Genomic DNA, 26,829 nt, shown 5'->3' on the forward strand with positions numbered 1-26,829 from the left:
CCACCTTTACCAACTTCTTTGTTACGTGTTGCTGGCATCAAATTTTAAAGTTAATGATTGTTTGCAAAAAAAAAAAGTTTATCAGTTTTAACATCAAATATGTTGGCTTTGTAGCATATTCAACTGAATATGGGATGAAAATGATTTACAAATCTTTGTATTTCATTTATATTTACATCTAACACAATTTCTCAACTCATATGGAAACGGGGTTTGTAGTAAGCTTCAAAATAAAAGCATGGTAATAAAGGTGTAAAGATTTGTTTTAACAATTCGTCCAAGTTTGTGGGTGCCTGTACGATTCAGGGACAATGTTATTTTTTGGGGAACAATATGATATATGTATATTGTATGTATTTATGTATGTATGTATATATTTTCAAGTATTTCTTGTTTTTATATATATATATATATATATATATATATATATATATATATATATATATATATATATATATATATATATATATATATATACATATATATTTAATTCGTTAATGAATGAGTATATCGCTTCGGCCACCGTGTTAATGGTGAGGTCTGATCTACAAAACTTGCAGGCAGCATACCCCTTACCCTTTGAGCTGCCCTGCATGAACTGAAATTATTTTTTTCCGATCATTTAGGAACTTGCAAGTGTACTTCTTCTTCTTACTCGTTGACGCCATGTCTCTTCTCCGTTCATCTGCTTCGTCTCTTTTATGTTTCTGGACATTACGACTTGATGTAGTTTGAAGCATTACTTTATGAGTTATACATAAACCTATGGATACCGGAGACATATATAATAGTCTCCTTTTCAGGTGAGAGAGGACGGTAAAGGCAGTCCCTTTAAGCCACGCCCCCAATATTGTTGTCCGGCTGGAAATCGGGGGAAATTCTGGAGAATGGTTGCCCCGGGAGATTTTCGGGAGGGGCTCTGAAATTCAGGAGTCTCCCGGGTGGAAATCGGGAGGGTTGGCAAGTATGGATTACAGTGGTTAAAATCACCCAAGAGAATCCCAGAAGCGTCGGATGTGTACATATAGTGTTACCCACTCTACACGGTAGTAATAATAAAAAACACACTAATAAATGATAGAACGCTAAAGGTTTTTACGGCAGACTACTTCACAAAATGGAATTGAATTTTACAGGGTTTTTTTTATGTAAGACACCCAGAATGTATGTGAATAAACGATGTGGGATTTACAACATAAACTATATATGATCAATACAACTTTAATTAAAAAGAGTAAGTAAATGTCCCTCGTTTACTTCCAGGATGACCCCCTTGATGTGTTTAGCAATCAAGCGAAAACACTGCTAGAATGCAACAAACACAGCTGAATATGAAAGCACACATTAAAAAAAACACATAATGACCGATAAGCTTGTACTTTTGTCGCTTAAAGATTGCTTCTCGGTCACATAGCTTTATCTGCTTTGCACATTATTTTTTCTTTAACTTCGTCTTCCTGGAGCTGCTCTAACCAACTCCCTATGATTACCTTAATCATCTTTTAATCTCTACAAAGTACAGATTGCTTTAGAAAACATTGGAATAATTTGCATAGTTAAATTTAAAAAGAGCTTTGCAAATTCTACTGCCGGCTACAAAATCCATGTTAAAGTTTGAAAATAATAATTCAGAAATGTCTCGTGGGCATTACGAGCCACATGTGACTCACAGTAGTTTGCCCAGTAATTAGCGTAGAGAAAATTGTTTGTTATAATTTGGAGCATACACAACTCTAATGGGTTCTTGCTGTGTACATGCACCACTTATCTGCAGGGTTTCATGGAAATCATTCATGCAGTTATTGCGTAATCCTAACTAACAGGAATGAAAGCTACATGTTGCTTTCATGTTTAATGTAATAATGGCAGATACAGTAATTACTTTTTCGGTACAGCCTCAGATGAGGCAATACTTATTTTTCAGTTCACTTTCATTTCTATACACAGCGGTCAGTATATATTTAAGAAATCATCATAAAAATAGAATATGTCCTCGAAATTAGAAGTGTATCTGCTTCTGTGACTCACATGTTGCCCCTCCCAAGTGGTTTACGGCAGTATAATTGATGGCCAGTTGCTGTCTTTTCGATGGAAGCCTATGCTTGGTGGTTTGGTTGGCCTTAAGGTTACTGATGACAGGGTCAGACTAAGATGCTTATTCTAGTCCTAAATCGTAAGTAATAACATTTTAGCATCCAGCTGTAGCTTCATTTTTTGTTATACATGGTGTTATTCAAGGTATTTTTCTTTTTTAGTGATACCAATAACTCGAATGGTTCTATTGGTTAGACAAGGCATATGTAAATAACTATTGAGTCTGTTGTTAAATTCAAATGCCCAGAATGTCTCATATTATTACATCACACAACACTAGTGAGGAAATGTACCGTTTAATCCAACATCATCTCTAAATAGCATGCGTCAAAGAGTGTAGTGGTTTGGGTACAGCAATGTTGACATAAATCAACTCTGACTTAGCAGCTGGAGGCTGTGGTTCAAATCCTGTAGCTGTCAACAACAGCCATTAAAGAGTCCTATGGTCTGCTGTTCATAACAAATACCTTTCCTGAATAAGGTTGGCAGTTGGCGGTGGAAATGTGTATGCACGATTTAGGACTGCTGTTCGGAGATTAACAATGGTCTTGTTTTCTTAATGAGATTGTGGCGGGGCTCTAGTCCTGTAATTGATTGTAATTCAAAGCTGCCTGGTGCTAGAGTTGGACAAAAGGAACTTATTTCCAAGCCCAGTGAAGCCCAAAACTGTAAGGGTAGCAGTGTTTTTTGTTTTGCACATACATGTGTGTGTGTGTGTGTATATACATACATATATATATATATATATGTATGTATGTATATGTATATATGGCGGCGCCCGTACGGGCTGCAACATTGCGGAGCTGCTGCTAAAGATGGAACATTTGGCAGAAATACCGGACAATTCCACAAACTTTATGGCTGGCTCGCATCGTGGTCACTCCGTGATCACGTACGACCGCCAGACACTTCTGGATGTGGACATATCGGGCCGTTTTGGACTGATAGACGCGTGCGTGCTAAACGTGCTAACTAGCATGGGAATACGTCGGCGGCTACATCCAGCGGCCTGTGAAGCAGGGGAGTCTAGTAGCAGCGGGGGCCGTCTACGGAGCAGACGCCAGCGGTGTGATCGGAAACGCGGATGTCGAGCGGGGCTAAAAACAAAGCAGAAGGCTAATCCCCACAGAACACCACTTCCCTCCATCATGAAGACGGATTTAAATGAAAGATGCGAGACTACTGGTCTGGGTAAGGAGTCAGTTAAATTAGAACACGTTTTTTCTGCTTTGAGTGTTTCAGAGTTGGACATGTGTTTTACTGAGGTGGCTAACTATGATGCGTGCAGTTTATCAAAGCAACAAACAAACAATCGGAAAATCCCCGTTACTGAGGTGGCTAACCATGATGCGTGCAGTTTATCAAAGCAACAAACAAACAATCGGAAAATCCCCGTTACTGAGGTGGCTAACCATGATGCGTGCAGTTTATCAAAACAACAATCAAACAATCGGAAAATTCCTGTCGTATCAATTCCTAGATATGGTCGTAACTATACTAAATGCACTGGGCATAATAAACACAACATTATTAATATTGCTACTACGGATAATTTGATCAAAAACTCCATAAAACAGCCCACAGCCTATAATGTAGGTTTTTTAAACATAAGATCATTGTCTCCCAAAACGTTGTTAGTTAATGATATTATCAGAGACAACAATCTTAACGTCATCGGTCTCAGCGAAACCTGGCTTAAACCAAACAACTTTTTTGCGCTAAATGAGGCATGTCCTCCTAACTTTACACATGCGCATATTGCCCGTCCGCTTAAAAGGGGTGGGGGGGTCGCACTAATATACAACGAAAACTTTAACCTTAGTCCTAACATAAATAATAAATATAAATCGTTTGAGGTGCTTACTATGAAGTCTGCCACACCGCTGCCTCTACACCTGGCTGTTATCTACCGCCCCCCAGGGCCCTATTCGGACTTTATCAATGAATTCTCAGAGTTCGTTGCTGATCTATTGACACAAGCCGATAATATAATCATAATGGGGGACTTTAATATCCATATGAATACCCCATCGGACCCACCGTGCGTAGCGCTCCAGACTATAATTGATAGCTGTGGTCTCACACAAATAATAAATGAACCCACGGTAATACGATAGACCTAGTGCTTGTCAGGGGTATCACCGCTTCCAAAGTTACGATACTCCCGTATACTAAAGTATTGTCCGATCATTATCTTATAAAATTCGAGGTTCAGACGCATGTTCGTCAAACTAATAATAATAATAACTGCTATAGCAGCCGCAACATTAATACGGCCACAACGACAACTCTTGCTGACCTACTGCCCTCGGTAATGGCACCATTCCCAAAGTATGTGGGCTCTATTGATAACCTCACTAACAACTTTAACGACGCCCTGCGCGAAACCATTGATAACATAGCACCGCTAAAGTTAAAAAAGGCTCCAAAAAAGCGCACCCCGTGGTTTACAGAAGAAACTAGAGCTCAGAAATTATTATGTAGAAAGCTGGAACGCAAATGGCGCACGACTAAACTTGAGGTGCACCATCAAGCATTTAGTGATGGTTTAATAACTTATAAACGCATGCTTACCTTAGCTAAAGCTAATTATTACTCAAATATCATCCACCGTAATAAAAACGATCCTAAATTTTTGTTTAGTACGGTAGCATCGCTAACCCAACAAGGGACTCCTTCCAGTTGCTCCACCCACTCAGCTGATGACTTTATGCAATTCTTTAGTAAGAAAATTGAAGTCATTAGAAAGGAGATTAAAGACAATGCGTCCCAGCTACAACGGGGTTCTATTAACACTGACACGATGGTATATACGGCGGATACTGCCCTCCAAAATAGTTTCTCTCGTTTTGAGGAAATAACATTAGAGGAATTGTTACAACGTGTAAATGGAATAAAACAAACAACATGTTTACTTGACCCTCTTCCCGGGAAACTGATCAAGGAGCTCTTTGTATTATTAGGTCCATCAGTGCTAAATATTATAAACTTATCACTTTCCTCGGGCACTGTTCCCCTAGCATTCAAAAAAGCGGTTATTCATCCTCTTCTTAAAAGACCTAACCTCGATCCTGACCTCATGGTAAACTACCGACCGGTGTCTCACCTTCTCTTTATTTCAAAAATCCTCGAAAAAATTGTTGCGGAGCAGTTAAATGAACACTTAGCGTCTAACAATCGATGTGAAACCTTTCAATCCGGTTTCAGGGCAAATCACTCCACGGAGACAGCCCTCGCAAAAATGACTAATGATCTATTGCTAACGATGGATTCTGATGCGTCATCTATGTTGCTGCTCCTCGATCTTAGCGCTGCTTTCGATACTGTCGATCATAATATTTTATTAGAACGTATCAAAACACAAATTGGTATGTCAGACTTAGCCCTGTCTTGGTTTAACTCTTATCTTACTAATAGGATGCAGTGTGTCTCCCATAACAATGTGACCTCGGAATACGTTAAGGTAACGTGTGGAGTTCCCCAGGGTTCGGTCCTTGGCCTTGCACTCTTCAGCATCTACATGCTGCCGCTAGGTGACATCATACGCAAATACGGTGTTAGCTTTCACTGCTATGCTGATGACACCCAACTCTACATGCCCCTAAAGCTGACCAACACGCCGGATTGTAGTCAGCTGGAGGCGTGTCTTAATGAAATTAAACAATGGATGTCCGCTAACTTTTTGCAACTCAACGCCAAAAAAACGGAAATGCTGATTATCGGTCCTGCTAGACACCGAACTCTATTTAATAATACAACTCTAACATTTGACAACCAAACAATTAAACAAGGCGACACGGTAAAGAATCTGGGTATTATCTTCGACCAGACTCTCTCCTTTGAGGCACACATTAAAAGCGTTACTAAAACGGCCTTCTTTCATCTCCGCAATATCGCTAAAATTCGCTCCATTCTGTCCACTAAAGACGCCGAGATCATTATCCATGCGTTTGTTACGTCTCGCCTCGATTACTGTAACGTATTATTTTCGGGTCTCCCCATGTCTAGCATTAAAAGATTACAGTTGGTACAAAATGCGGCTGCTAGACTTTTGACAATAACAAGAAAGTTTGATCACATTACGCCTGTACTGGCTCACCTGCACTGGCTTCCTGTGCACTTAAGATGTGACTTTAAAGTTTTACTACTTACGTATAAAATACTACACGGTCTAGCTCCATCCTATCTTGCCGATTGTATTGTACCATATGTCCCGGCAAGAAATCTGCGTTCAAAGGACTCCGGCTTATTAGTGATCCCCAAAGCCCAAAAAAAGTCTGCGGGCTGTAGAGCTTTTTCATTTCGGGCTCCAGTACTCTGGAATGCCCTTCCGGTAACAGTTCGAGATGCTACCTCAGTAGAAGCATTTAAGTCTCACCTTAAAACTCATTTGTATGCTCTAGCCTTTAAATAGACTCCCTTTTTAGACCAGTTGATCTGCCGTTTCTTTTCTTTTTCTTCTATGTCCCACTCTCCTTTGTGGAGGGAGTCCGGTCCGATCCGGTGGCCATGTACTGCTCGCCTGTGTATCGGCTGGGGACATCTCTGCGCTGCTGATCAGCCTCCTCTTGGGATGGTTTCCTGCTGGCTCCGCTGTGAACGGGACTCTCGCTGCTGTGTTGGATCCGCTCTGGACTGGACTCTCGCGACTGTGTTGCATCCATTATGGATTGATCTTTCACAGTATCATGTTCTCATAGTCATCATTGTCACCGACGTCCCACTGGGTCATTATTGTCACCGATGTCCCATTGGGTGTGAGTTTTCCTTGCCCTTATGTGGGCCTACCGAGGATGTCGTAGTGGTTTGTGCAGCCCTTTGAGACACTAGTGATTTAGGGCTAGATAAGTAAACATTGATTGATTGATTGATATATATATATATATGTATATGTATGTATGTGTGTGTGTATATATATATATGGGTTTCACGGTGGCAGAAGGGTTAGTGCGTCTGCCTCACAATACGAAGGTCCTTAGAAGTCCGAGTCCAGATCTTTCTGTGTGGAATTTGCATGTTCTCCCCGTGAATGCGTGGGTTCCCTCCGGGTACTCCGGCTTCCTCTCACTTCCAAAGACATGCACCTGGGGATAGGTTGATTTGCAACACTAAATTGGCCCTAGTGTTTGAATGTGAGTGTGAATGTTGTCTGTGTATCTGTGTTGGCCCTGCGATGAGTTGGCGACTATTCCAGGGTGTACGCCGCCTCCCGCCGGATTGTAGCTGCCCCTACTTCACCTGACTTTGAAACACACCTAGAAAAGTACAATCCTGCTTGGGTAGATGAGTGGTATCGTAGAGTACAGATTGAGCTTAATCTGGAGTAGCAATTCTTAGCGGCCCAGACCACTCTGTCCGCTATTTCAGAGCACAATAAATTCCAAGAGATAATCTCAGACCACAGGGAGCGCGATTGGAATTCGCTTCCTGAGGGGGGGGGTAGTACTGGTAGCTGTGCTACCTGCTAAGCCGCCACCTCCAAGTAGGCCACCACTACCGGTCTTTCGACCCGCTAAACTGCAACCTCCTGCGCGTCCTCCTCCACCGGTATTCCGGTTAGCACCTACTAGGTCGCCTCCACCAGCACCACGGCTAGCTGTAGATAGTCCTAGTCTTAGTCCTAATCCAAACCCTAGTCCAAGCCATAGTCCAATGCCTAGTCCTAGTCCAAGCCCTAGTCCTAGTTCTAGTCCTGGTCCAACTTCTGCTCAGACTTGTAGACCGACTCCAGGTCCAAGTTGTAGACCGACTGGTAGACTGACACGTAGTCCGAGGCCTGGTCCAAGTACTGGTCCGAGCCCTGGTCCAGGTTTTAGTCCTGGTCCTAGTCCTTGTCTTAGTCCTTTTCTTAGTCCCTGTCCAAGTCCTTTTTGTAGTCACAGTCCCTGTCTTAGTCTTAGTAATAGTCGTAGCCTCACTCCTAGCCCTCGTCATGGTCCCAGTTTTAGTCTGACTCATAGACTGAGTCGTTGTCCGAGTCCTAGTCTCAAGCTGGTTCACAAACCAGCCCCTGACCTCGGTCTGGAGCCCACTCCATCACCTGCTCCTAGGCTGGAGCCCAAACCAGCATCTGTTCCAGGGCTGGAGCCCACACCACCGTCTGCTTCTCGGCCGGCACCAGCGTCTGCTCCTCGGCCGGCACCAACGTCTGCTCCTCGGCCGGCACCAACGTCTGCTCCTCGGCCGGCACCAGCGCCTGATCCTCGGCTGGCACTAGTACCTGCTATTTGACTGGCACCAGTAGCTGCTCCTCGACTGGCACCTTTAGCTGCTCCTCGGCTGGCACTAGTACCTGCTATTTGGCTGGCACCAGTAGCTGCTCCTCGACTGGCACCTTTAGCTGCTCCTCGGCTGGCACCAGTAGCTGCTCCTCGGCTGGCACCAGTAGTTTTTCCTCGGCTGGCATCAGTTTCTGCTCCTCGGCTGACATGCCAAGCTCCAGCACCGGCTTCATCGTCTGCATCAGCGCCGGCTTCATCGTCTGCTGCACCCTTGCCTGTTTCTGCTGTAGCACCCGCACCTTTTTTCATCTGCTGCTTCCAGGCCCGCTCCGGCGCGCCCGCCTCCACGTCGGCCACGGATGTGGCTTCTTTGAGGTGACCCGGCAAGACTTTTGCGGCTGCGGCTTTCCGTTCGCTGCCGTCACCTGGCTTGTCCCCAGTGGCTTCAGGGACACACGGCCTGGCGACCCACCACCATGTCCTCCCTCCGCCCTCCCTTCATGTTTGGACTCTTGTTATTGTGGGGTAGGGTTCAAGCTTTTTTGTGACATCTGGTATCTGTCCCTTAAGGGGGGGGTTATGTTGTGATCCGCTTCTCGGATCACATTTTGATTTAGTTTTTTGAGTCCTTTTGTATTCTTGGTTTGTTTTGGACTCTTCCGATTCTTAGTTTGTGCACTTCCTTGTTTGTTCTGTTACCATGATTTCGTATTTGTTCCACCTGCTACTTTCGGTTGACGCGCACCTGTTTTCTGATTGCTGCCAGATTTCAAGCCTTCCTTCTCCCTTTGTTCAGTCTGGATCTTTTGTTTGCGGTAAGCAACGTTCACGCGGTTATCTCCCTATGTCTTGTCGTGATTATCTTCCTATGTTTTGTTCCGTGCTAAGTTTTATCTTCGCTTCCCGTGCTCTCGGTACGTTTATTTTTGGACTTTGTCTCAGTGCTAAGTGTTAGCCTAGCTCTCCGTGCATTGGCACGCACTTTCTTTTGCCTTTTGTGTCAGTGTTCTTTTATATTTTTGTATTAAACCAAGCTTTTACCTGCAATTCCTGCTCGTCTTCGGTCCTCTTGCATCCCGGGGTGACACAACGCGCATCACCATGCGGGCACCACATGACACATCCGGATTGTTATTGGCGTGAAGTTCAAAAACCAGCATCTGTGATAGTATAGGGCTTTATTAGTACCCAAGGCATGAATAACTTACACATCTGTGAGTGCACCATTAATGCTGAAAGGTACAGACAGGTTTTGGAGCAACATAGTTTGCCATCTAAGCAACGCTATTATAGACGCCCCTGCTTATTTCAGCAAGACAATGCCATGCCTTGTGTTACAACAGCCTCTCTTCATAATAAAAGAGTGTGTGTACTAGACTGGCCTGCCTGTAGTCCAGACCCGTCTCCCATTGAAAATGTGTGGCGCAATATGAAGCCTAAAAGACTACAATGGAGACCCTGGACTGCTCAACTATTTAAACTTTACATCAAGCAAGAATGGGAAAGCCTTTCACCTTAAAAGCTTAAAAAATTGGTCTCCTCGGTTCCCAAATGTTTACTGAGTGTTGTTAAAAGGAAAGGCCATGTAACACGGTGGTAAAAATGCCCCTGTGCCAACTTTTTTGCCATGTGTTGCTGCCATTAAATTCTAAGTTGGATGATTATGAAGAAAACATTAAAAACATTCAATTGATAAATATCTTGTCTTTGCAGTATATTCAATTTAACATAAGTTGAAAAGGATTTGCAAATCAATGCATTGTGTTTTTATTCATGAATTACACACAATGTGCCAATTTCACTGTTTTTGTATATATATATATATATATATATATATATATGGGACGGCGTGGCGCAGTGGGAGAGTGGCCGTGCGCAACCCGAGGGTCACTGGTTCAAATCCCACCTGGAACCAACCTCGTCACGTCCGTTGTGTCCTGAGCAAGACACTTCACCCTTGCTCCTGATGGGTCCTGGTTGGCGCCTTGCATGGCAGCTCCCTCCATCAGTGTGTGAATGTGTGTGTGAATGGGTAAATGTGGAAGTAGTGTCAAAAGCGCTTTGAGTACCTTGAAGGTAGAAAAGCGCTATACAAGTACAACCCATTTATCATTTATATATATATATATATATATATATATATATATATATATATATATATACATAAATATATACATATATGTATGTATGTATGTATGTATATATATCTATATATACATATATATAGATATATATACATAAATATATACATATATATGTATGTATGTATATATGTATATATATATATATACACACATAAATATATACATATATATGTATGTATATATATATATAAAATACTTATTTTAGGAAATTTTTGACTCTACCTCACATTGTTTCTGTGTTTTATATTTGTGTGTGTGTATATATATATATATATATATATATATATATATACATATATATATATATATATATATATATATATATATATATATATATATATATATATATATATATATATATATATAAAATACTTATTTTAGGAAATTTTTGACTCTACCTCACATTGTTTCTGTGTTTTATATTTGTTCAAATGCCGTGATACTGTATTAATCAAAACAAAAAAAATAGAACTATGGTGTTAAACTGCCATACACCAGATGACAAAAAAAAAAAAAGTTATTTAACTACCTACAATATGATAGAAATGGTCCTAGCATAGGTGTTGAACTGTTCTCTCTACCAATTTTCTACTCATTTATTTAATCAACTCAGCACCGTTTAAATGTAATTATATTTTGACTTTCGCACATTTACTAACTTTTTAAATAACAAAAGCATACCAATGAAAATGTGTTGTCAGCCGGTAAACTGCGGGCGCCTTAGAAATTGTTTATGAATGATTATCAATGCTGTTTTTAATGTAAGACATGAATAGAAGTCTACAGTATAATTGGTTCTCTTGTCAGTCCAACAAATCCATTGGTAAGCATTTATTTTATTCCTTTTGGGCTGACTCCTCATATGGGAGTGCAGCCCTATTCTCGGGACACGCAATCTTCCACAAACACTGCTGTTATGAAATGAGAGGTCCACACTTTCTGTGGTGCTCTCGTATTTTGGAATGATGCCGTTCTTGCCTGACCGAAGGACTCAATGCCGTGGCCGATCTGCTGCATGCACCTTTTCCTTTCAGGATCTGCATCTTCCCCGATTTTTTGGTCAGAGTTACAACTTCCAAAATTGGATTTCAATGTGTATTTTAAGCAATGTAGGGGCCTTTACATTCCTCATTTAGTTGCGAAAAGAACAGCATTTTTGGGATGAAGCTACCAATCATTTGGAACATGGCTAGCCCAGTGGAGCTGGGCTTTGACGATCAGACTTTTGATACTCAGTAAGACAAACCTGTGCCTCAAGGTTTGACATCTTGTCCTGCCACTTGTTGTTTTATATGGACTACAGACATCTCTGGATAAATCCGTTCTAGCTATTGGATGTGACCCGGCGGTAGATGATTTAAATTTCGTATTAGAATGCTTGTGTGCAAATTGTGCTCTATAAATACATTTGCTTTGCCTATACTCTTGGTTACCTTAATACTGTAGACATTTTCTGTACCACCATAACTGTTCAGTGTCACAGCAAGTGCTTAAGCCGATCCCAGCACACTCACCTGGACTTGTTTTTAGTATGGTGCACATTTGACATAGGGCCTTTTTCTCCCGTTTGCGTTTTAGTATTTTTGTACTCGCTTGAAGTTAAGCCCCTTTTTTCTTCTTCTCATTTTCCCATTCAGACTGCGGACAAACGCCCATCCCGAGTAAAGCGTGTAAATTGTGGATAGAGGCAGGCTCATGTCATTCATTTAACTAAGGTGCCTTTTTCATAATGCTAGATCCACTCGACGTCCATTGCACCGGTCGCCCTAGGGGGTTGGTACCCACATCTGCGGTCCTCTCCAAAGTTTGTCATTGTCCCATAGGGTTGAGTTTTTCCTTGCCGTGATGTGGGATTTGAACTGAGGATGTCGTTGTGGCTTGTGCAACCCTTTGAGACACTTGTGATTTAGGGCTATATAAATAAACATTGATTGATTGATTGATTTTTTTTTGGGCTGTGAAAATCATAAAACGAGTTTTGCCAACACCTTGGAATGTCATTGAAATTCATGAAAAAGATAACATTTTATATTTAAAAAGGCCATAATACATCCAGGCCAATCTTGTTTGTTGTCATAGCCATGTTGTTTAGCTTCCCTGGTGTTCTGATGTTAGGTGTGTAATGTGTCAGTACAACTATTTGTGGATCTGTTACCCACGCCACTAGGGGCTTGGATAGCTGTATGTGAGTGTGTTGACAGCTGACAGTTTGACATTAACTGCCAATCAAATGAATGAACAATTGTGTTCAATAAGGCAGTTGATACTTCCCTGTGTTTTTATAGCGTCTGACATACGCTAGAGATGGTTATACATCTATATTTCTACAAAATATTCCTGTCAGAATAGTATGCATTGAACAAGTTTTTTTTATCATTTTAATAGGTGTGGTATAGCTCATGTTTTCACCTATAAAAGGTAAAGTTGACTGGTACCGCCCACATCTAAGGCAGAGCACATATCTTGGATTAAACCGAATAGTGACAGACTTCAATCAAGGGGCAGGATGTAATGTTGCCGGAATGTTGGAAGGGTATTTGCTCTTTTTTGGGAATGTTGCCTATCGTTCACAATAATTATGAAAGACATGATGGCGGACACATTTTTTTAAAAATCATTCTAACAATTAATTAAAGGTAAAGAAAAGTCGGGAGCCAATAGAAGGTCTTATGTCCCGCCTATAAAATCCAATAAATAACCATTCAAAAAGCGGCAATAATACTCTATTTACATTTCATTATTTAAATATTAACAAAGTATTAGTGATATTGTTATTGTATGTGCTAACGCAGACAGCCTATTCATAGCTACAACGTGATCATTGTGTTTACATCATCAAGTGGTCTGATGCTTCCTTGCTTCCCTGATCCTTAGTTTATTGTAGATCATAAATCATGCCTCTCACCTGGAAAATGGATGGCTGAGGATGTAATCCGACAAGTATGTACAGCCAATTTAGGACCCGAAACCGAAAATGCGCTTTGATGTTATTTGTGATATTACGAGTTATGTTTAGTACAAATGTTTGTGAAGCCGTGACACATCAGAGGGGCTTGACAGCTGTTTGTGTTTGCATGCAGGAGCGTGACAATTTTGATATTAACTGTCAAAAAATCAATTGAATCAAGTGATGGACGCTAGATTATTTGTATGTTTTTCGTATTAAATAGTCACCTAGTTCAGTGATCACTGTCCAGAGGTATTGATCGTCCATTAGTACCATTATGTTCAAACATGGTCGATATGCTGTGTTCGCACTCACGATACAGAAATGTGCATTCAGAATTTTGAGAGTGAATACAGAGTGGCATTTTGTTTTTATTTATCCATATCTCAAATTATGTTTCCAGATGTCTCAATTGAAGTAACTAAAACATTTTTTTTTTATAGTTTTTTGGAAGTTTCTTTTCATCATTATTACGTATGTAGATGTACACTGCTTCCAAAGTTCAGGTGCAATATAATCTTTGAACTTGGGGGGGCACTGGACTTTTTCCAGCCTTAGTGGCACGTAAGAAAAGTAGTTGAGTCGACGAGAGAATACGTGAAAAGTCAAATTTGACAGGGAACGCCCAATTTTCAGGGTTGTAAACCCAAAGCGTGCATTTTGTATATGTATAAATAATAGGGTATAGAGTGGGAGTCCTTCCATACTGTTCACTAATCGGAAACTATTGAAATTAAGAGTGGTGTGTACCGTATTTTCCGGACTACAGAGCGTACTGATAAATAAACCGCACCCACTAAATTTTAGACAAACATTTAACCATAAGCCGCAGATATATACGATGTGAATTGAGATATTCACACCAAAATATTTTCTAAATTTTTATTTAAATACTCTACCCTAATTGTTTCCAAATAATGCCTGTTACACGACAGTAAAACGGTTGATCAAACAAACTAGAAGTCATCAACACGGACCTGGTAGCTGCTGAATCAACTCATTAACTCCACAATACAAAAATAATGCCATCATAAGTAAATGTTACTAACACAGACACTTTTAAACGGGTCAGCATATTAGCTAATGGTAACGTTGTTAGCTTGAATAGATTATGACAGCATGTAGAAATGGGACTGTTTAGTAAGTATGAATAGGTTTAGTTATATTATAAAACTTGCAAACGTAGCTTGAAATGACAAATGAAGAATCTATACAAGTAGGAACGCTATTGGCAACTACAAGATAAAACATCACTTGTACTTACGGTTCAAAGCACAATATAGAATACATTTCTGTAGCTGTTCACCCTGCAGCAGCTGCAGTGCGGGAACTTGTCCAAAGGATGGCAGGATAGCACAAACAATGACACACCATTTAAGTGTCTTTGCTTGTGTTTTATGAAATCTATTTGCATTTTAACTCTTAGCGAAGAAAAATCCATGAAGTAGCCACACCATTTTGTAAGTCATAGAGTGCAAAGTACAGGAAAAAAGTAACGATTTATAGTCTGGAATGCCGAGAGTGAAACTCACATGGCAAACCCAGCCAAACCGGTAAACTATATTCATCTTTTACCGTAAAGCAATCGTAAGTCATGCAAGAGTCACGAGTGAGTTGCCGCCATCAATTTTCTCTCAATTTGTTGACGGGAAGCAATTTATTCCTCGTCTCCTGGTGTGAGATTATGCCAGTATAGCGCGTCACCTTCTGATTGGTGGTCTGAATAAAACAGTACATCAGTGAGTTTCACCTACCACATGCAGGTGTCAAACCCTTTAAAAAAATTATAAAACATCAAAGTTCCATTATCATTTGCCCTTTGTGCAGTCTTCCCAATGCATTGTCTAAAAGTTGTTATTTTCATTAAATATGCAGGAGGAGCTGAAAGTAATAAATTAATTCAGGTAATCTCTGGTTGGAGCCCAAGCAGGCCAAATGGAAGTGTATTTTTTTCTTTTTCACATCTATTGAGCTTGTTAATGGAAAAAGCTTTTGTAGTAAAAAAAAAAAAAAAATCTATTTCGCACGAACACGCGCATACACACGCACATGCACGCTCCAAAATACGCACATGCACTCTTTCAAATCAATGCACTTTAGGGGTGATTGGGATCGGTTGCGGTGTGGACCAGGCAAAGTGAGATAGAATTTAAATTGGATGTTAAGTAAGCATTGCTGCACTTGATTGTCTGGACCGCCCAGCAAAGTGGGCGAGCGGTGCAGCGAAGAGAGCGACTCACTGAGATATATGAAATTGGGGTGAGATTGAATTAAAGTGTGAACAATTAGGGGAGTGCTGGTGGCATCACTTACGAAAAGTCGTTTTTATCTGCATTATAGGGGAACTTTTGGCAAGTAACCATGAATCTACATATTCAAACTTTTAAACTAAATCCCTACATTGGCCCCAATATTAGTGCACAGACATATTTTTTTAATTATCTCATTAGATTTCACTGGTACTCGTTAAATTGAGCCCTTAATAAAGTTTACTGTAGAGTAAATGTAGTAATTATTACTGTTGGTTGTCAGGCAGTCTGAATATTTTGGGAATATTTTACCCGTTAAGATCTTAAAAACGCACTTTGCAATGCTTACCATCCATCCATCCATTTTCTACGGCTTGTCTCTTTTGGGGTCGCGGCCAACCAAATGCTATTTTTCTACTTGCACATGTCCACTTTTTGGACCGACAAGTCAACATGGATTTTGTAGCAGAACTTTTAATTGGTCCTGTGTGCACATGTTAATGATTACATAAACAGCTAAGGGGCGCAACAAACATTTTAAAGCATATGCAAAGGTAGATAATCAGTCAATCATCAGTCGGACTTCGTTTGTATTGCAATTTTTTTTCACAGGCAAATTGCAACACGGTGCTTTACACACGCACACACAAAAACACACAAAAAGACTACTATTGACAATAACAAAACCTGGCATGCCACTGAAAATCGAGGACAAATCCCACCTTGATCAAAATAAAGCTGCATGGATTACAATATGTGACTGTATATGCAGCCAAAAGTGTTTTGTAATTGTCCTTAATTGTTCTGGAATTTAAAGAAATATGATTATAGTAATTTAATACAATAGAATAGAACTTGCTTAGATATGTGGCAAAAAAAATACATTGATATTGTACAGTGGTTCTCTTTTATCACCAAGTACCATCTCAGAAAACACTTGGCACTCCAAGTAGCTCTATAATGACCAACATTAAAATACAGGAGCATCATAGGCCTAAATATTGATTAAAAACAGGCCAGAAGTTTTATTTAACGCGTATATTTAATATTTTCAGCAGCTATAATCTTACACATAGTTTGAACAGTAACACTGGGTTTAAATATTCAATGAAGTGATTATTTGGCGCATTGGCAAATTGAGCATTGGTAAGCATATCGCATTAATTTAATTTAGTGCTCAGAAATTAAAGCATAAAAAATAGCTGAGAGACAACTCTTTTCAACATTCTTAAGTTGGGGCACTCTTAAGTTGCGGTGCCACTGTACTAGGGTTGTACGTTATACCAGTATCAGTATAGTACCGCGGTACTAATACATCATATTTGGTACTATACCGTCTCTGAAAAGTAAACAAACACCATTGGTAAATCTACACCTAACATCCACTGTAATGATCCCAAATACAATAGCGTATCTCGTCGATACTACTATGATTACATTTATATTTTTTGGCAACTCAACATCTTCTGTCGATTTTGAAAAATGTATATTATGTTCATCAACCCAGGGAAATATGAGGACTTTGAATATGACCAACGTATGATCCTGTAACGACTTGGTATCAGATTGATACCTAAATCTGTGGTATCTTCCAAAACTAATGTAAAGTATCAAACAATAGAACAGGGGTCTGCAACCTTTACCACTCAAAGAGCCATTTTGACCCGTTTCACAAAATAAAGAAGACAACGGGAGCCACAAAACTCTTTTGAAATTTAAAATGAAATAACACAGCATAAAGAGTTTTTTTTTTCCTTTGCTCTGTGCTATGTGTATACCAGGGGTCTTAGACACGCGGCCCGCACCTTGATAAGAGAATGTAATGTCAGTGCAGCCCGCGACTTTTATATGAATGCCGCTTGACAGCATTACGCTTGTCAACCCTCCCAAATTTTTCGGGAATATCCCGAATTCTCAAAGCAACTATTCTCGCGATTTTCTGCTCATGGTCACCCAGAAAACAAGAATAGGGGCGACATATGAAGCCACTGCCTTTGACACCTTCTACTACATGTACAAACTGCTTGCCAGCCTAGTAACACGTTATATGTGGCTCCCGCAGATACACATACTCGACTGCAAGGCATAGTTGTTCAACAGCCATACAGGTTACACTGAAGGTTGTGATATAAATAACTTTAACACTCTTACTAATATACGCCACACTGTGAACCCACACCAAACAAGAATGACAAACACATTTCGGGAGAACATCCTCACAGTAACACAACATAAAAAGAACAGAACAAATACCCACAATCCCATGCAACCCTGACTCTTCCTGGCTATATTATACGCCACGCTAGCACCAAACCACGCCTTCCCCCTCGTGCGTCGGTTGATGGGGCAGGGGCGTATAATATAGCCAGGAAGAGTCAGGGTTCCATGGGATTGTGGGTATTTGTTCTGTTCTGTTTATGTTGTGTCACTGTGAGGATATTCTCCCAAAATGTGTTTGTCATTCTTGTTTGGTGTGGGTTCACTGTGTGGTGCATATTAGTAAGAGTGTTAAAGTTGTTTATATCACAACCTTCAGTGTAACCTGTGTGTCTGTTGAGTAAGTATGCCTTGCAATCTCGTACGTGTGATGATAGAAGCAGTGAAATGCATGCTTCCGGCCGGCTTGCAGATAGCATGGTGTGAAAGCGGACGCGATGACATGTCGCAGAGGATGTTAAAAGTAAAGCCATCACGCCACGCCCTCAATATTGTTGTCCGAGTGAAAATCGGAGACTATAAGCCCCAGGTGATGTCCGGGAGAGGCACCAAAAACCGGAAACCTCCCGAAATAACGGGGGGGGGCGGTGATCATGCAGCTGAGCCACATTAGCGGGTTGCCGACCCCTGCAATAGAAGAATAAGTGAATACATTTTAACAGAAGTGAAGATGGAACATGTTAAAATGTAAAGTTAGCAGATATTAACATTAAATGAACAAGTGGATCAATAATTCATTTTCTACCACTTGTCTTTAATAATGTTGACATTATTATAGAATGGAAAAAGACACAATATTTTACTGCATATGTCAGCAGCTAAATTAGGAGCCTTTGTTTGCTTACTTAATACTAAAATCAAGTTGTCCTATATGTTTTATTTAAGGACACGCTTGCAATAATAAACATATGTTTAATGTATCCTAAGATTTTTTGTTAAAATAAAGCAAATAATGCATTTTTTGTGGCCCCCTTTATTTAGAAAAGTACCGAAAAGTATCGAAATTATTTTGGTGCTGGTACCTGCAACTTAAGTCACAAAAATATTGTGATATTTTTAAAAAAACGCCAAAAGTAAATGCTAATAAATGCTATCACTAAGTGGATCAAGGCGATCTCAACATAAATATTTGAAAACAAAGACATAAAGTAAAAATTGAATCATGAATAAGTGGGTGAGAAATTAAACCTGATTTGACTTGTCAATGACTGTTTTGGAGTTGGACTGTGTGTTTGCTCAATTTTGATTAGTTTGCTGCCTTAGTTATAACTTTATTTTAGCGTTAAATCAAAATATACATTATGCCTCTTTTTGTCATGTCATATTCTTTAGCTTGTGTTAGCCATCTTAGCATGCCATATCTTCCTCGGTAACAGGTGCGCCATGATGTTTTATATTTTTTCTTCTCCTACTGCCATCATCCACAATGACGTTTAGCACATTGGACGATCTTCTCACTCCCAACCGTGGCAGTCAATATTTTTAAGCTAACCAAAATATTACCAAACAGGCGCGCTTCGTTTTTTTAGGCAGGGGAAAACGTTTCGGGACTTGCCTCCACCAGAGGTCATGTGGCCTGCAGAGCTTTATGCAGGGGGAGAAGTGGTGGTACTCTACACTGCAGCTGCATGCGCCAGATGGAATTCTGTCCTACACTTTCTTTCATACTACAGGCAATCGACGTCCATTGCATCCGGTCTCCCCCTAGGGTGGAGTTCTCTCCAAGGTTTGTCATTGTGAAGGTTTCTCATTGTCATTCTTATTGACATCCCACTGGGTTGAGTTTTTCCTTGCACTTATGTGGGATCTGAACCGAGGATGTTGTTGTGGCTTGTGCAGCCCTTTGAGACACTTGTAATTTAGGGCTATATAAATACAAATTCATTGATTGATTGATTGTTTGAAATCAAGTAAAAATGACAACAGTAATTCTAAAACTGTGGTACATGATCGCCATCTTGTGGTCAAAAGAATCAATTCGGTGATCAGTGTTTTATTTTCCTGTATTCAAGCACAATGTTACTGTGCAGACTGTGTGGAATGTTACAGTGGCCAAAAATTGTACCTATACTTGTTAAATAAAACCTCTGCCATGATTTTAATGAGTATTTTGGCCTACTAAGCTACTGTATCTTATTGTTGGTCATTATGGTGGTACTTGGGGAGCCAAGTTTTTTCTAAGGTTTTTGGTAAACACACAAACAAAAAAAAGTTTCAGAACCACTGGATTAAATCATAAATTTAGTTTATTAATTATTAAAGTATACATTGAAATTAGTTTGAGTATTTGTTGCACCTTATCAGGACCTATTTATTAGCCCACATTTTGAGATCATTTCCAGCTAAAAGCTACCCAATAAGAAAATAAAAATTCCCCTTTAATTTAACTTCTGTGCAATATCAATTGTCTCCATGAAGGTTATCCGTTTAAACCTCAGTTTGTTTTTTATTCCACAATATTTTGTATGCGACCAATCCGTCTGCACCATTTCCACATTATTTTAAAGTCCAGCCTCCCCATTAACATTCACACACCACATTGTTTCGGTCTGTCCCCATGGAAACATGCAACTATATCTACTTATGTTAGAATGTCTGGTAGCAGGCGGTTTGTTGCGGCCACATGTGTTGGCCGCTGAAATAGTTTGTTTGAGGCTCATTTACATATCACAAACTCAGCAGTCAGCTCAATTTGCACAAGGTCCCAACTTGAATCAAGTCTCATTATGCAAGCATGGAAGTAGGCTTGGGAACTCATGTCTATCAGTTGAATGCATTTTATTTAGTAGAAAGCACACAGTGGATCTTTAAAAAGTCTGACTACCATGTATAATTTTAAAAGGTATATGGTCTAGAAGAGGAACACAATTCAGAAATAAAACAATAATTATATATTTGTCACAGCCTTTTTTCATCATATTCCAATGTTTTGTTTGTTATAGTATTAGAGCTTTAAAATGGGGTTAATTCTATGTCTGTTAACTTTTATGGGCAGATTTGAAATCAGAAAAAAGATATGTCGGTTGATCAGCTACCGATCAGTATCGACTAATTACGTGAAAAAGTAAGTCATCGCCATTACGGATGAATGCCTTTCAATCTTGATCACGAATGCCGATCGCCTACGCCTGAGCGATAGGACGTAAAAATAAAATCGTTGATATTTTCACACAAAAAAAAGATTTGCGATTTTCCTAAACTTTTCCCTACTTTTTAAAGAAACTAATGAACATAAATGAAAGAGATATGTTTTTCTTTATTTGATCCAAAAATAGTTGTTTGAAATGACACGACATACACTGCATCTTACTCTCAGAAAAATGCTAATTTGAACAATGTTGTTCTATATAGACAAAATACAAATTGTACTTTTATGTAATTATATTAAGTGTTTCCTCTGGGAAGCAATGCTTTTGTCTTGAATAAAATGCTTCAGTGAACACAAATGTAGCATTGCACATTGTAAGTTTGTTATTGTTGCATTCTTGTTTGCCTTATAGAGTTGCATTTCACGCACTCGACTGGAGGCTTCGGTTTCAGATACAGAAATATTTTCAAACAAACTTTGCAGTCATTTGTTCCACACCTGTTGCCGCAAAACCAAACTACTGACAACACTTTTGTTTTCTTTGGAACAAATGTCTCGCTCTCGTTAGCGTTAGCATTAGCCCTGTTTTGATAGGCGTGTGTATCTCCCTTAAGAAATAAAGACGAGAGTGACAGCTACGGAAGCTGCGGGGGGCAAAAAGTGTGCCGGAGCAAGAGTAAAAAAAATGTTTTAAAGGATTTAGATTTCCTGCAACAAAGAACTCAAATGTATTTATTTGTTAAGTTTTATATGTCACCAAGGCCTACTATTGCCTCAGGCAACACTATCTATTTTTAGTCCCCCAGCTGACAAGCTAGTTGTGTATCTCCAGACGCAGCATGAAGTCGCTCCCATAAGGTAATAATAATCACTCCGATTTAAACGAATAAACTGTATTTCTTTGTATCTTAAATATCATTATCAAGTTACATTATCACTGTGGAACAAAGGTTGACATGCTACAAATTGAGAGCAAGCCAGGACCAGGCATGCTAATAGCTTAGCTAACAGCTTAGCTAGCTTGAAACAACACCAAGAAATAAGTGTAGATGTAACCATGTTACAGCAAAAAGTAAGCAGTTATTACCGTATTTTCCAGGCCCCAAGGCGCACTGGATTATAACGTAGTCTATCAATGAACGTGTTTATTTTCATACAAAAGGCACACCTGATTATAAGGCGCATTAGAGGGACCATATTATGATTTGTATTTTCTAAATTTAAAACAGTTCCTCGTGGTGTACCACATGTAGTAGTGGTTCTTTGGTCAAAGTGTGGCATTGATTATGTTTTACAGACCATTTTCAAGCCGCTTTCTGAATGTCTCTTAAGGATGCGCCATTTTGTTGGTGGTCTTATTTCCCTGGCTCGTCTCCGACTGCGTTTTCTTCCCGTCATCTTTTGTTGGAGTTTTTAGCGTTTTCAAAGCAAATCTACTGACAGATTGATTTTGAACCGTACATTACTTTAGATTAGAAATGGCAACAGTAGAGGATGAATGCCCCACTCTAAGAGGAAAGCGCAAAAGGAGCTTATTGACTACAGCCCGTACTACAATGGCAGGCACGCACACATTTTCGGGACATTTGCAGATCCCTAATACACAACAGCAGGTACAATGATATAGTTTTGCACAGAGGTGAAACAAAACGGCAGAAAATATCTCCCAACAAATAGGTTCCATTTTGGGTTTCTTATACACACACCATAATAATACGCCCATAGTACGTGTTTACATTTGAAGTCAATATCAACATTGCCACAATTTTTCAAATAATGTTTCATTATTCATAACATTTTTCAAATATACCATCTGATTTTACAGCTTTAATGCTTCTGACTAACTTCTCATTGGTCTTCTTCTCGTGCCTGTGTAGGGCAAGCATTGTGCAGAAGAGGATCATCTATTTCCAGGATGAGGGTTCACTCACAAAGAAGATGTGTGAAAAAGGTAGGATTCCCTGCCACTTTCTGGATGCTTACCATATACCATCTACCATCATTTATTTTGGCTTCGTATTTCGCTTTGCTTCTTTCTTGGTTGTGATGGCGTACTACACAGCCGTCGAACTTTAGCGTGAATGACTATAATTGCCATTAAACCCGTTGTGACATTGGATGCAACACAGGGCAACAGAAAAAAAAGAATCACGCTGCACCTTCTCTCCTTTTTTAATGCCAAAACTGCCATCTCCAAATCCTTGTGTGCAGAATCTCTGTATGGAGATGCTACGGATAAACCTCTGCTAGAATGTTGTGCCTGTGGAACAGCCAAGTACAGAGTCACCTTCTTCGGGAACTGGTCAGAGAAGATTCATCCCAAAGACTACCCACGTAAGCAAATCCTCATATGCTCTTGATCAAATCTGCTTTATTATATACGTAATGTAAATCATGGCCCTTCAGCCAAGAAACTGCTTGTTTACAACACTGGTGAGATGTGTGTACACAACCCTGTGCCTGGCTATCAGGATGTGAATGTATTCATGGATTAAGGTGCCTCTCTTGTTCAAATTCCTACCAAGTGGAAATAATACTGTTGAGAGCGGAGGAAGATAAACCCTAAGATCCGAGGAAGCCCTAAGTCACTGTCTTATACCGGAGCTTGTTGGTAAAGAAGAGATTCTTCCATGTCGCTTCATTTTCACTGTTTTTTATCTACCGTATTTTCCGGACCGTAGGGCGCACCGGATTATAAGGCGCACTGCCGATAAATGGTCTATTTCATAATAATATTATTTTTTTCTAAATGGAAAACACTTCCTTGTGGTCTACATAACATGTAATGATGGTTCTTTGGTCAAAATGTTGCATAAATTATGTTTTACAGATCATCTTCAAGTCGCTTTCTGACAGTCATTTCCGGATGCGCGATGCGCCATTTTGTGGGCGGTCTTATTACGTGGCTCACCTTCGGCAGCGTCTTCTCCCCGTCATCTTTGTTGTAGCGGTGCAGCGTGCAAGGACGGGAGTGGGAGAAATGTCAAAAGATGGAGCTATCTGTTTTAATGACGTTAAGACTTTACTTAAATCAATAACGCAGCAGCATCTTCTCATTTGTAAGCAACCACACCGGAAATGTGTCCCGTGAAAAAACATCTGACCGGAACTCTAATACCTGAAGTTTCTTTAGTAGAATAATGTAAGCTGACTACGTCAGTATGTTTTAGCGCTTTAATAACAAGTTTACTGACTGATATAAGTAAGAACTTTACACTACATACTAGAAATGGCACTAAAACATTTACTACTAAAACATTTTGATAGATTTTTCAGCGCCGTGTGTAATGTTCTATATTTTCAATGGAACATTTAAAATGTTGGTGTTGTTTACTTGAGACTTATCTCTTATGCTTGATTGCCATCTACCGTATTTTTCGGACTATAAGTGTTGTGATCCGGCTACCGGATCACACATCTCTAGCATGTTTATGTCCTTTTTGTATTGTCCTATGTTTTGATCATGTTTTGGACTCTACCGATCCCGTTTGTTAGCGCACTTCCTTGTTTTGTATTGTCACCATGGCAACCTAAGTATGCCTCCTGCACGGACTCATTACGCACACCTGTTTTGAATTATTTGTGTTGTATTTAAGACCACCTGCTACCTTAGTTCCTGCTGGCTGTTCTGTTTGCTACTTGCAACTCGCACGTTGGTTCTTATTTTTGTAATCACTATTGCTAAGTCTCGCCTTAGCTTTGCGTGCGCTCTGCACCTCTATTCCTGTACTCTGCTCTCGTTGCTAATTATTAGCATAGCTCTCCGTGCATTCGGCACGCCTTTTCTTTGCATTTTGTACCAGTATTATTTTTGTTTTTGTATTAAATCTAATCTTACCTGCAACTCCTGCCTGTCCTGGTCCTCTTGCATCCCTGGGGTAGCAACACGCATCCATTATGCCTCGCCATCGTGTCAGAAAACAGCCAGCACAACGCCGCCTCGCAGTGGACCACCAAAAGTCTTCCCTTCGCCAAGCCGCGAAGACTTTTTCCCCGGACAGCAGCGCGCAGACAACAGCCCAGTACTCTTCCCTGAGGTTTGGAAGTTTTGTTTTTTCTCCATATTCCAACCACTCTTCCGACTGGGCTGTAAGGCCAGGGCATACCTCCGGCCCACCGGTCCATCACGGTGACGTCATTTCGTCAACGCCCCCTGGTGACTCAATACCACCCCCTGTCGATGATATTTTTTCTGAGGATTTTTATATTGTTGAGTCTTATTCTCAACCTGTTTCAAATATTGACTATGATTTTTTGGACTCTATAGACACAACTAAGTTCTATACAGATGTTATTTCTAGATGCAAACTAAGGCAACATGAGCTACCTACTTTTCTTCCTCCACCTCTTAAGCCCCGTTCCCCGCCCAAGTCTGGGTTTTTTTCTCCTTTTTCAAAAGGACATGTTGGTCAACTTAAAGGGGAGGAGTCTGCCCACCTCCAAACCTCACACCACCCTCCCTTAAGGTCAGTCCCTGACCATAGGGAACGGGTCTGGGATCCCCGTCTGGAGGGAGGGGCTAGGGCCTATAGCTTTGGTGGGGAAGTAGCTCAGATGCTAACTGTCAAACCGCAGCCTCCTATGAGGCCACCTCCACCGATATTCCGCTTAGCTCCTCCTAGTAGACCTCCTCCACCTGTGTTTCCCCCGGTCAAGCCACTAAGGCCACCTAGACCTCCTCCACCGACTTTTCGACTCGCTAGTCCACTACCTCCAGTGCGCCCTCCACCACCGGTGTTCAAGCCTAGTCCCAGTCCTGGTCCGACTTCTGGCCAACATTGTAGATCAACTCGTAGACTGAGTCGTAGTCCGAGTCCTAGCCCAAGTCCTTGCTCAAGTCATTCTCTTAATGGTAGTCCAAGTCCCGGTCCCAGTTACGTACCTTCGTGTAGTCTTGATCGTAGTCCGTGTCCTAATTCCCCTCGTGGTCTTAGTCCTCACAGTAACCCTAGTCCTTGCCCAAATTCTTGTCCGAGCCCCAGTGTCACTGTAAGTCCTAGTCTTTGTCCAAGTCCTTGCCCGAGCACCAGTATGATTGTAAGTCCCAGTCCTTGCCCTAGGTTGACCTCAAGTCCTAGTTCCTGCCCAAGCCCTGGTTCGACTGTAAGTCCTGGTCCTTGCCCAAGTCCTTATAAAAGCACTAGTTTGATTGTAAGTACTGGTCCTCACACAAGTCCTTGCCCAAGTCCTAGTGTTAGTCTAAATCCTCATAGTAGTCCTAGTCCTCCTCTCTGCCAGTCTCTTAGTGCTCCTCGGCTGACGCCGACACCTGCTCCTCGGCTGACGCCGACACCTGCTCCTCGGCTGACGCCGACACCTGCTCCTCGGCTGACGCCGACACCTGCTCCTCGGCTGACGCCGACACCACACCTGCTCCTCGGCTGACGCCGACACCTGCTCCTCGGCTGAAGCCGACTCCTGCTCCTCGGCTGAAGCCGACTCCTGCTCCTCGGCTGAAGCCGACTCCTGCTCCTCGGCTGAAGCCGACTCCTGCTCCTCGGCTGAAGCCGACTCCTGCTCCTGATCTGCGGCCGGCATCCGCACCTGATCCGCTGCCGGCATCCGCACCTGATCCGCTGCCGGCATCCGCACCTGATCCGCTGCCGGCATCCGCACCTGCTTCCCTGCCGGCATCCGCACCTGCTTCCCTGCCGGCATCCGCACCTGCTTCCCTGCTGGCATCCGCACCTGCTTCCCTGCTGGCATCCACACCAGCATTGGTGCCTGCTTCGGTTGCAGCCCCCGCGCCTTCGTCTGCTGCTGCCAAGCCTAGTCCTCCTCCACGTCGGCCACGGGTGTGGCCGTACCCTGGGCGTCCGCCTCAGCAGGCGCGTCCACCTCCACTCCGGCCACGGGTGTGGCCGTACCA

The 26,829-nt window shown here is 41.2% G+C and overlaps 1 protein-coding gene across 1 annotated transcript in view; it reads left to right on the forward strand.

The window, feature by feature from the left end:
- Positions 1-26,829, forward strand: part of spon1a (spondin 1a) — a 226,078-nt gene that overhangs the window by 56,427 nt on the left and 142,822 nt on the right. The window contains exons 4-5 of the mRNA XM_061880688.1: positions 22,838-22,911; positions 23,172-23,294. Of these exons, the coding sequence (XP_061736672.1) occupies positions 22,838-22,911; positions 23,172-23,294 (197 nt within the window). The remainder of the gene's footprint in view (positions 1-22,837; positions 22,912-23,171; positions 23,295-26,829) is intronic.

This window comes from Nerophis ophidion, linkage group LG02 (genome assembly GCF_033978795.1).
Source record: "Nerophis ophidion isolate RoL-2023_Sa linkage group LG02, RoL_Noph_v1.0, whole genome shotgun sequence".
NCBI lineage: Eukaryota > Metazoa > Chordata > Actinopteri > Syngnathiformes > Syngnathidae > Nerophis > Nerophis ophidion.